The sequence below is a fragment of the Oxyura jamaicensis genome, chromosome Z, assembly GCF_011077185.1.
Source record: "Oxyura jamaicensis isolate SHBP4307 breed ruddy duck chromosome Z, BPBGC_Ojam_1.0, whole genome shotgun sequence".
NCBI classification, from domain to species: Eukaryota; Metazoa; Chordata; class Aves; order Anseriformes; family Anatidae; genus Oxyura; species Oxyura jamaicensis.
In genome coordinates this window covers 19,020,711-19,032,816 of record NC_048926.1, presented here as the reverse complement: position 1 = coordinate 19,032,816, position 12,106 = coordinate 19,020,711, and the positions used below count along the sequence as shown (strand labels likewise).

Below are 12,106 nucleotides of genomic sequence, written 5' to 3'. Positions count from 1 at the left end.
GGGAAGGGAAGGGAAGGGAAGGGAAGGGAAGGGAAGGGAAGGGTTTTCCATAAAAATCAATGGGTGAGCTACTCTGAGACAGACTACAAAAAGAAACCATTCTGAGTGCAGAGAGGCCTATATAGGAGAAACAAAGTATATTTCCTCAGGTGGCAGAAACAGCTAGGGTCACATATGAATGTCAGAACCACCAAGCAAATATCTAGCCTGATGCATTTTACTTTCTTCTTTGGCATGCTGAAATTTCTTTTTCAGGGATGGCTGGAAGGCTGTGTGAGCCTGCTCAGAAACGGTGCTAAGCAGAACATACCTGATAAAAATGGGAGGTTGCCACTACACGCTGCTACTGCAGAGCCTGATGTGAGGTATGTTCCAGGCTCCACCAGCATTTTCTAGCTGAATCTCAACAGGTAGTCTCCAAAACCAGCTACCCAGCCCAATGGGGAGCCTGTCCCAGGCTGTCACAGGGGCAGAGAGGAGGAACAGCATTACCTAATGCTTTTATAACAGAGGTACCTAGTCAAGCAAGTTGAGGAAACTGATATAAAATAACGACAGTGGGAGAAAAAATAGAGAAAAAATAATAAAATTGAAATACATATATATAATAAAGATTGAAACTCTATTTTCCCTTAATTGTTTTGGCACCACTCCACAAGAAATGTTACAACTAGTTCTTTATTTCTGGATTTCTCCTCCAAGTAGCACGGGCCAGAATGAGAGAAGTTTTCCACATGACAATCTCTCTGAGAGCCCCTGCTGAGAAGGGGAAGCTGAGGTTTGGTGGAAAGTCTCATTTTTAACTACTCCTACTGGTAAGAACTAAAGCATGCCTCTTGATAGGAAGTTCCAACAAACATCCTCTTTGTCTCATTCTAGCCTGTGATAATAGGAAGGTTTAACATATATTAAGTCTTGATTTGTACTTACTAATAAATTCACTTAAAAAAAATAGGAAGTAAATCATGTCTGGAAGAACAGGAAGATATTAGAGACAGGTAAAACAATCAGTAGATGTAAAATATTCATGTGACTTTATCACCGAGGTTATGGATTTGTCATTGTCACCATAGCAGGCCAGCCCAGAGCTCTGTGCATTTTTGCTGATCTTGCTCTCTGGCCTTTTTTAACAGCTTACTTCATTTTCCACCTTCATCATTGCTTTTCATGCATCACTTGGAGAAAATAGTTTAAGGCTTCTGCAGCAGTATGAAAACATTATCACTAAACAAAGCCTCCACAGAAAGAAGACAATGTTTGTACAACACTGCTCATGCTGCTACTTGAAAGGGAACAGTAATCTACTTTAACAGTAGCAGGCAGGATTCCCTGAACATTTTTCTTATTCTCCATGGACACAGGCAGACCTTTGCTCTAAACAGGAATTCATCGGCTGCTCAATTCTTTGTCCTCTGTCTCCTCCTGGCTGGGGTTGCCCCATGCCCAGAAGACATGCCTGAAGCAATGTGCAGGGGCTTTTCCATCATGCTCATTGCCACTCCTGAGTCTCATGTCATTATTAAAAAAGTATATGTAGCAGTGAGCTATGAAATGCTTTTTCAGCTGAGTTTAAAAGCTGGCAGTCCCCTGTTTCCAGCAGATGGACCACACAGAAAGCCAGAGACTGATCAGCCAGTTCATGTATTATTTTGATAATTGATTAATATGCTTCAATGGAGGTACCACAGAACCTAAGAGACAAGGTGGAAAGGGAATCCATTCTGTCTTTAAGAATAGAAATCAGGGAAATTTCAGTTGGGATGGCTGAATATCTACAAATTTGAGTGGTAGCATTGCTGTTGGTCTGAGCAAATAAGTGAGCCAAAGTTTGTTGAAAGAGGTTTTACACTCAAAGAATGATATGTCCTTCCCTACACTGGTTTCACTGATGATATCTGGGATTAAACTACAGAACCACGTAACATATTATATAACAGTGTGATAAAGGGGTTTTAACAGCATATTATTGTTATCTCACATTCTCTCTGCCCACATGTACATTTTTACTCAGACTTGTCATCAGATAGTGAATTTCGGAGATTCTGTTTTGAGTTAATGACAAAAAGTCTCTGCCCTATCACTTTGTTTTTAAATTAATCACAACAATCCTAAGTCATAATTTTCAGTGTTTTTGTAATATGACTTCACTATGCCATTGGTTGTGTGATTCAGAAAAAGAGGTCTGACACCCATTTCTTACAAGTGACTGCATACATATATAAATGGATATGAAGTCCTGACAAAGGACTGGGATCTGCCCAGTCTTCACCATTAAGGGATATTCTAGTTAAAAATAAATAAATAAATAAATTTGAACTTCTTGCACCTGAAGATGGCATTACCAGACAGATAAGGTTTTCACCTGCAGAACCTGCCCTAAGCATTTGTAAATGTATTTGTTTGTTTGTTTGTTTTGTTTGGAATTATGGTTGTGGTGTTTTTTTAATAATAAGAAAAGAAAAAAAGATTTCACATGGAACACTCTCAACTTGATCTGATGAACACAGTTCAATCTGGAAAAGGTGCTGGAAGTTGTTGAAAATTGTCCTGACGAAAAGCAGCAAAAATTTTTCACTCAGTCTCCTGGGAATCAATGCATGACTGCATGCATTTATCTGTGCACTATCTGTACATTTATCAGAGTTTCCAGCTTGACACTTCATTGTCTTTTAATCTCCTTGCAAAAGAGAGTGTATTTTAAAGTCCATGTTTTGAAGACTTATTGCAAATTTACACCTTCAGATTAAGCACAGTTTTGCATTATGATCGTATCTAAAGATCCATTAAGGTTATATCTTTCCTTTTCCTAGAATCAGAACAACTGTATATCCACATTAGCACCTATGCTATTTGGCTTTGTTACAAGCTCTGGCAGGGTGGTCCTTTCCATTTCCATGGTCCTCTACATTATCCAAACATTTAGCATCCTACTATGAAACATAACCTATAGCGATTTCAGAATGTCTTCAAGGATGCCATAAGGAAAGGAATAATAAAACTGAGCAGTGTTAAAAACGTTATTGCAGTTGAATATTGCACGTGACTTTTTTATTGTAACTGTTCCCTCCACCAGAGGGAAGTGTTTGTAGTCTGATATTCCATAAGAAGGTGAACTGAAGCACTGCTATGTTTTATACCATAACAATGACTCTATCCCCGCAGAAAAACTGTAGGGCCTTGCCATATGCTATTGGTTTAGGTGTGTATAAACATATAGTATATATGCAGGTACGCACACAAACACATGCACAATATCACAGTACTCTGAGAGGTATAGAGCATGAAAAATCAGTTTATAAACAGGTCATTAATATTTCTGTTTGTTTAAACCTTTATGAAATAGAATGATGAGGTATTGCTACCAAAAACTGCACACATGTATAGCATTACATATTCTGATTCTACCCTGGCAAGCAACATAAGAATTCTTCCTAGTGGATCTGCTTTTGATTCACAAAGTTCTGACAGTAAGCTATAAAGTCTTATTTGCTTTTCTAATATGACAAAGTGCAGACCTAAGATTCTGACCTGTGCCCATTACTAATACTGATTTGTCTTGAAATTGCTTGCCTTTTTTTCTCAAAAAAATGTCAAATTTTCAGGTTTAGTCAGGAGCACAGCACACTGATTATGTCATTGCTTCCACAGGCTCCTGAACGTGCTGCTGCAGCAGTCAACTCATAGTGAAATTAATCATCAGGACAATGAGGTGAGTGAGCTTGTGCTGTAAGTCACTGTCCCAGGCTCTGGGATCATACAGTTCATGCTGTTAAGAAAGAGTCCACTGAACTATCAGTTTTATGATGAGACAATGCACAAGTCAGATATTTCTGTAATGCTGTTGAACTCTGGGAAGCCCTATCGCATTTTTCCCACGATGTGTGATGCACCTTTACACTGATAACACTTCTCCATATACTGCCAGCTCTGAGGTATCTTCAATTGTTTTTGATCCTTTTTAAGTTGGACCCCGGATTAAATCTTCACCTTTTCCAAACATCCCATCATTAAACAACTAACTGTTCACAAGAAAAATAACAGGAACCTGGTATTGCACAGAACAAGAACGGAGGAACAAAAATTCATGCTGGGTTACTCTGATCCTTAAAGAACTGGGCCCTGCATGTACACATACTGTGTACACAGGAGAGCATCAACTTCTCAAATGTGTTCTCCAGATATAGAAGCCAAGGCATGAGAGAGACTCTGCACATCTTTTCCTGTGCTTGTCTTCGCTCTAGCAATTGCTCAAGGGCGTTTCTCTTCTCCATGGTGCCAGAACCACCACAGGCTGCTATTTTTCCCTCTTCCCATGAGTCTCCCTTATCTACTGGATGGTTTGCAGACCCCACTTACGACAGCTTAAGCCAGACATATGGTTTGTCTTGGTATAGAATTATGTTGCTAATGAGTTGCATGTAACCATGAATGACAATTTCAAGCCATAATGGTTTGCTGTAATGCATCACTGAATGGAAGTTGGAACTTTTAGTCTAGGTCATTTGGCATGGGAATGATATTTGTTCTAGTGTCACTGCTAAACCCTGAATATTCGTGTTTTCTGAAAAGTGGAACCTCCCAAGTTAATTCTGCTAGTAGAGCTCTTCTCCTGGCATAAGTTTTCCCATCTACACTTGAGAAAAACACACTGATCAATGCATGAACATACAAATGGTAAAAAATACATCTGGAGGTTTCATAGTTTCCACAACTGGCTTTCTGTGGGTTTATAATGAAGCCTTGTGAGACAACAATGGGAAGAAACATTCCCTGAAAAAGCCTAGAATCTGAGCAAAAGCAGTATCACAATATATTTCCCAGAGGCAAACACAGCCTCTGAATGCTATTTCAGGTCCCTTTTGCTGGACTGCACCCATCTATGCTCGTGAAACTGCTGCCCAATCATCAATAACCCTTTGTTTTGTTTTATTTTTATTATTTGGTTTTCTCCTTTTATGTCCCCTATTGCTCTTTATTTTTTAATAAATGTGCAATTGTTGGGCTTTCTTATTTTTAAAATTACATTTTTTAGACCTTCAGAGCCCTACAGCTCTGACAGTTCTGATATCACCCTCATCCTTCCTCTCACAACCGCAGACGCCACTCAAGGGTTCTATCACCTTGCACAAAGCAGATGGGTATCAGCTGGACAGCCGTCGCCCATGGCAGCCTGACCACACGTGAGGTGCTGCTCTGACCAGCTCAACTCTCTGTATTCTTTTGGGCACTCCAGAAGAACACGTGGAACATTAATTATTAGAAAAGAAAAAGAGAACAAAACAGGAAGCAGCCCTGTGCTCTGTCTAAATTCTTGGTATACCTGCACCTTTAATGCCGGCTGCAAGAGTCATCTGAAAAAGGATATACAACAGGAACAGAAAAGGACTACAAAGATTATTATAGAATAGCTTCCTTTCATGGGTAGGTGAATAACCAGAACAAACTAACTACAATAGGATGTTCAGGATGGCAGCTATGTCAGAGGGATGATATAATACAAGTTTGTGACATCGTAAGCAGCACAGAGAAGATGAAAAGAGAATGGATGTTCACTGTCTTTTGCGTCTAAGATAATGCAGGCACCCACAGAAATTATCAGGCAGCAGTGAATGAATATGAAAAAAATGAAAGGAAGCACTTTTTCACAAAATGAGTGGTTACCACGTGGAGGTCTGGATGGCACAAGAAGTCATTAGTGAGATTGCCAAATGTTGTGTGAATGTATAACACTGAGCCTTACTTCTTATATTCTCTCCCTAAACATCTCCTACTGACCCCTCTGACCGTGGAGTAGGAAGGCCTTTGATTCCTACACACAGTTTTTGCACTCGTACTTTACAGCTATGGCAAGAACAGAAAAAAACTTGTTTTTTAAAAGGATTTTGCCCTTTTGTCCATATCAGCAAACTGAGAGTGAATGATGAAAAGCTGGCCTAGTACACTGTAGCTTCCCCTCTTCCAGTGACTTTTCCTGCTCTCCAGGGCTAGGTGTGAGAACCCATGTCCAATCTGGAAACACTTCACTCAAACCTCACTTAAGAGCCTCACATTGGGGGTCTGTCAATAGTAATTGGTCCGAAGTATCAAAATCTTGGTCCGCTGGTATCAGTGGCGGAGCTCTCATTAATTTCAGTGGGTACAGGATTTCATCCTCATTTTTGGTTTTACAAAACCTAACACCTCATGACTAAGCTTTGTAAAACCAAGCTAAGACCAAAACTGTTCGTCTTCAACTGTTGTATTTTGTCATCACCCATATTTAAGCCAAGTGAAGACTTGAAAATCCTTAAAATATACCTGATGAGTTCAGAGAAATGAAAGCTAAGGGGTTCAAACTTTTACATAGAAAATTTTGCTAACAACTTTCAGTTCATTAGTTCACTGATAAGTTGTCTGCTTCAATGCTTTATAGCTTGTGCTTTATCTGGGTTGTTGCCAATTGGTTGATGGGGTTCCATGCCAGGTTTAAATTTTTTTTCCACTCTATATTTATTTGGTGTTTAAGCCAGAGAACCCAGAAAAGAACCCTAAAATACATCTTCAATGGTAACAGGTAGTAAATAGAACCTGCCCAAAGTAAAATGTTACCACTTCTGAACAACACTAGCATTTTTAAAAAACATGCTGCTGTTGTAACTTCATGCAGAAAGTCTTTGATATTATGGGTTTAGAGTAAACTATAGGTGTGTATAACAATGTTGATGACAAGAAGAAATTACAGGCCATGAATTCTCTAATCTACTGAGACTGACTAAACACAGGTAAACTGGAATGAAAATGAAGGTAAATCAGTTAACACTTGCTTTGTTTTATTCCTAAACAATTAATAAGGGATGTTTATATTGTATGTCTTTTTGTTGACATCACTGAGGCAGTTCCTTAGCTTGCTAATTAGTGTCAGCTAAAATTCTAGCTTATAATACTTAACAAAGCTTATAATCAAAGATAAGGTCTAAGATAAACATAACACTGTGTCATGACAGAGCACCAGCCTAAAATAGTCCTTCCTCACTGGACACAAACTTAGCACTGAGGAACTGCTAAGTTCCCCAGCCATCATTTTTTTTTGTGATGACCATGCATTTTTTAGATGGGCTTGGAAGAAACATTCATATTTGTATCGATTTTCTGTAGTGACTCCAAAAATGATTGCTAGGTTCCCTCTTATAATTAATTCAGAAGTTGTAACTAATCTTTCCAAATCAAGACAGAGAGGAAAGAGTCAGTCCAGCCAAAATGGTTTCAGAACAGTCTAGCTTATCTGTAGTTGAAAGAGACGCAAAGGGAGCTACCGTGCATGACCATTATTTGCTCTCTGGGTTTGTGGCTTTCAGGGAATGACTTCACTCCACTGGGCTGCTTTCCACAACAGGCCCCAGCACGTGCAGACCCTGCTGCACAAGGGAGCAGACCTGACCCTGGTGGACAAAGACTTCAAAACTGCTCTGCACTGGGCCGTTCAGGTGAGACGCAGCTGCGGTTTCATCAGGCGGTTGCTTGAACTGAGATGGCTATTGTGCTGTCCTAAATGAAATGAGGAAAAAGGATGCTAAGAATGTCCAGTAACACCCCCAGCATTTTGTCAGTGCCATGGGAAAAGGATCTAACACCTGCTCCAGAGAGCAAGGCATGCTTCATGTAGACCGAGCTCTGTTGCCCTGAACAAAGTTATCATTTATCCCACTGGGACTACAAGAGTGCTTCATGCTGAACACATGCTTTGGTTTTTTCACTGAATCAGGTTTGCAGAAATCTGCAGTTTAAATAGTCTTTTTAATGATCTTTGAGAATAGAATAATGTAAATGCAATTTAAAATACCCTTTAAAATAGTTGTGAAACAATTGGTAGAGGGGTTGAGCCCCTGCTTCTCTGGAGATTAAGAAAGATGGGGAGACAGACACATTTCCCGTTGAGCTGTATCTCCCTATGTCCTATGCAAAAAAAAAAAAAAAAAAAAAAACTCAAATTGCTAAAAACTATGTGGGAGATCATTGGAGAAGAAAAACACACAGGTAAATAAATGCATATGACATTTAACACTATTATGCAATTGGTAATACACTTATTAGCAAGTGGTCTGAAATAGCGTAGTTTAAAAAGTTATGCATAAACTTTACTGCAAAAACATCCCAGATGAAAGGATAGCAATCATATAAACATGTTTGTACTTGCTCACTTGCCATAGCGAGTTCCAGTATCAGTGTTCAAAACACCTGCTCAACAGATAAGCAAAAATAGAACTTGCACAAAAATCCAGTAACGTTTTCCTACAATGACTAAATATTTGCATCCTCACCTTTTAGTCCATCTTAAAATATGTGTCAACAAAGAAATAAAAAAGCTCTGAACTGCCACATGCTATAAATGAGTAAGGACATCTAGAAAGAATAATCTGTTTCCTTCAACCACAGCCTCCCACAGATGGTTCAGGTACAATAGGCTCAAATTTTGTTTTTCTGAAATTGAGTTATATTTTGGCCTCTGCAACTGGTGTTATTTCAACAACAGTTTCATTCTTTAATCCTGATCAGTCTGAACTTGGGTTACTTCCTTTACTCTTTTGCCTTCGGAAACTAAAGGTATCTAGTCTAAGATCCGTCGTGTGCTTTTTCTAGGCTTGCTTCTCCCACTTTGTCTCATAAATGTGCAGAACAACTCTTAAGAAAGGGAGAAATTGCAACAGGAGAAAACCCACTTTGCCTCAGGTGGAGGTAAATCATAAATCACTCTTCTTTCTCCCTCTAAGCTGCTCCCAGAAATAGGAGAAAATATGAGCAGGATGACACCCTTTCTCTTCTTGACAGATTCCTGCTATGAAGCCTTATATACTGCTTCCTTCATCCACATAGTTCTCATACACAGGTCAAGAAGGGCTAATTCAAATACCAGAGCATGGAATAGATCTGTTAGCATTTCCCTTACTGAGGCTTGGCCAAGAAGAAATATTTTCAGCCTGTGCTCTCTCTTGCTCTATTAGGCCCAGGAGAAATAGATAGTGTGGACAGCCATGGCTTTGTCTGCTGTTACAGCTCTGCTGCATGTGATCATCATTCCCACGTTCCAATTTTTAATATGCTCAGTGAATGTTTTCCCCTGGAGTTCAAAAGATGAAAGCAGGGCTGTGCTCATTGAGAAGACTGTGTCAAGCAATGTTTAATAATCTCTTCCATAGCTGCTGGAAAGGGGCTAATTTTCCTTTAAGAATTGCTTTTATATCTTCAGAGCACAAGAGACTCGCAGAGCTCAAGCAGTAACAGCTGCAGGGATTGTTTTTGTCTGAATAGGGCCTTGTGTTTAATTTAATTTTTTAAAAACTCAGTAAGAGGAAGACCAGGCATAACACAGAAACTTGCTTCAGAGACTGCAGAAAAAAAGGCAGTTTGTGCACACTGGACTGAAACTCAGAGCAGGACCACATAAAAACCATCATCCACCACCAAAATCAAATTCTCACACGTGTTCCATACAGAATAATTGCTCAATGCTGGCTCTTTCAAAGAATGCATGTTTGGTGCTTGGTCTTCCACCTGACAGACAGGGGCTGTCGAGTCCCAGCCCTAAAGATACCTTGCCCACACCAAGATCTGCTTTACTGAGAAGCTCGAGCTTCCTGCTGCTTGAGTTCTTGTCTTCAGTGCAAATGTGTCAGCATCAGAGTCAAAAACATGAATCATTCTGGTTTGAAGTGGGAATGCCTCATGTCAAACCTTTCACGCATGCAATATTTTCAAGAGTCAGTACAGATAGGGCTATAGTAGGAGTGTCTCAGGAGGTGTTTCTCTCCTTTCATTCCAATCAGCAATAACTGCTGTAATCAGAAGGAAGTGTACTGTTATAAAGAAAATCTGTTACCTGATACTGGAATTAAGTTTAAAGCCTTTTTAAAAGTCCTAGATAATGATGTCATTAAAATCCTTGTAAAATACAGTATACGATGTACTATTATACACTAACATGCTATATAGCACTACATCATAATGGTATTACTAGTACCCTAGAAACCGTCTAGGAAGATTTATAGTCTTCCTGCATTGTCTTGCCACTTGGCATGGTTTTTACCAGAAGTTTCTTTGTCTCTTTCTTAATATTCTGGCTCCCAAAGTAATATCATTATGTAAAAATACCAGCTTTCATTTTAAGAATAAACAAACAATCAAACCAACATTTCTAGTGATTGTTTCTTGTAAAGAAAAAAAAAAAAAAAAAAGTGAACTTGTAGGATAAAAAGAAGCTATTGAATATAATATTCCGCCATGTGGAGCTGCACTTCTGATATTTTATATATGTTTTGATTTGCAGTGCTAATATTTTTTTAAAAAATACAAACTTGGAATATTTGTTTCTTAGAAACTAATGAATTATTTAATTCCCTCCTTTCCTGAGAGCAGAAGGAAATACCTGTATAACTCACACACACCGTAAAAGAACAGCACAGACAATTACTCATTTGTGTTTGTCCAGGAAGGCGTGGCAGCCTCTCTGTAATGTCTGGAAGATGAGAGCATGCTTGCTGTTCAGGACATCTAGGAACGAGCTGCTCTGTTGCTGCAGGGGGTCGCAAAATGCACAGCTGGCCACCCAGTCCAGGGGCAGGAGAAGGGTCCCAGGGCAGGCTGTGGTGGCTGGGGCCAGGTCTGTCCCCAGGCATCTCTCTGCACTCATCCTCTCTGCCCAGCACCCCTGTTTTTCTCCTGTGGGCTGCCTATAGTGGAAGGATTCAGAGAGAAACTTCTCAGAGCTCTTAAAAAGTGGTGGGTGTTTCTTCATGGCAGATGTGTTTGCTGCTGGAGTAGGCCAGAAAAGATGCATGAACTGGGCACCTTTCACAGTCTGGGTGGTTTCAGGCAGGTTTCTTTTGTTGCAAATTTGGATGTGGTTTCAATTTCTTTCATGCAGTTTTCTAGAGATAGCTATAAAGGGAGAGCAGCACTTTAAGTCACTAAGATATAAAGACAATTTTGACTGCTAAGGAATGGATGAAAAAACAGATTCACTAGATTCTTTTTAACCATTACCTTAAGAAATCCTTTTCTTGTGCAAATATTGTAATTCCAGCAAAAGTAAAGCTGTTGCTTATGGAGGATGGGCCATTGCATAGCAGCAGGGCTCTATGGAGTGAGCTGTCAAGCTGCAAAATGAGGAAGAAAAGGGATTGCAAAGAGGTTGGTTTTGAGCAAAAAACAAACATGCTCCAGTACCATCAGGGGCTTTTAATTTGGAGGACTTAAAAAGATTTACAGTATGGCCAGCTGACTTCAGATCCCAGGGACATTCCCTAGTGCTACTTAGATTTCTATTGTAGCTGTGACCTATTTTTCCACTTCCATTTATGACAGATTGTAAATCGAAGGCCCCTGTGACTTTTATGTGGTACAGAAGTGCACAATATTGATATACAAACTCATCAGTACAACCAGATTATCAGAAAAAAACTGCCTTTACCTGAAATAATTTATTGTTAAACAGTAAATTCTTCAAGTACAAACATGCTGTTGACAATGTAATTATTTGTGCCAATCAAATTTCTAAGGAAATCAATTGCCCAACTCCAATTGAGGCTAGCAGGAATTTTTTCGGGCAAAACCTGTAGGTAAGTACAGGATAATTGCCAGACCTCTTCTTAGCATGCAGTCTGTATGTAACTCTGCAAGTGGATGCCAGAAACATGAGTAATATGCACACACCACACCTTTTCAGTATTTATAAATGTCCTAATCTCCTATGCCTTATGAAAAGGCACTGGGAGACAAAGATTTCTATTTCTCTGATAGCAGTAAGGAATAAATCCTTATGCTACTGCAGGAAAAAAAAAAACCACCAACCCCCCCCGGGGGGGGGGAACTTTTTCAAAGCACATAAACAAACAGCTCACCCAGACAAATCAGTCCTCACAACAATGTACTAGAAGGGGAAAACTGCCAACTTAAGTCAGAGGCACAGTACACAGTAAATCATACTCAGTTATTATGGAAGAGTCCAAGTGAAAATAAATTCTCAGAGAGACTTGGCTAGTACGTCATTCGGTTTGTGTTTGAGAAAAGAGAGGATGAGAGAGGCAGTGACATATGATAGCCGCACAGGTAGGGCTCTGTGACTGTCCTTGTC

At 39.6% G+C, this 12,106-nt stretch overlaps 1 protein-coding gene across 4 annotated transcripts in view; it reads left to right on the top strand.

The window, feature by feature from the left end:
- Positions 1–12,106, top strand: part of ANKRD55 (ankyrin repeat domain 55) — a 50,906-nt gene that overhangs the window by 12,910 nt on the left and 25,890 nt on the right. For 3 of the 4 annotated variants that reach the window (XM_035310210.1, XM_035310209.1, XM_035310212.1), the window contains 3 exons: positions 256–365; positions 3,649–3,709; positions 7,335–7,463. In XM_035310210.1, coding sequence (XP_035166101.1) covers positions 256–365; positions 3,649–3,709; positions 7,335–7,463 — 300 coding nt within the window. The remainder of the gene's footprint in view (positions 1–255; positions 366–3,648; positions 3,710–7,334; positions 7,464–12,106) is intronic. The other variant, XM_035310211.1, reaches the window with a different exon arrangement.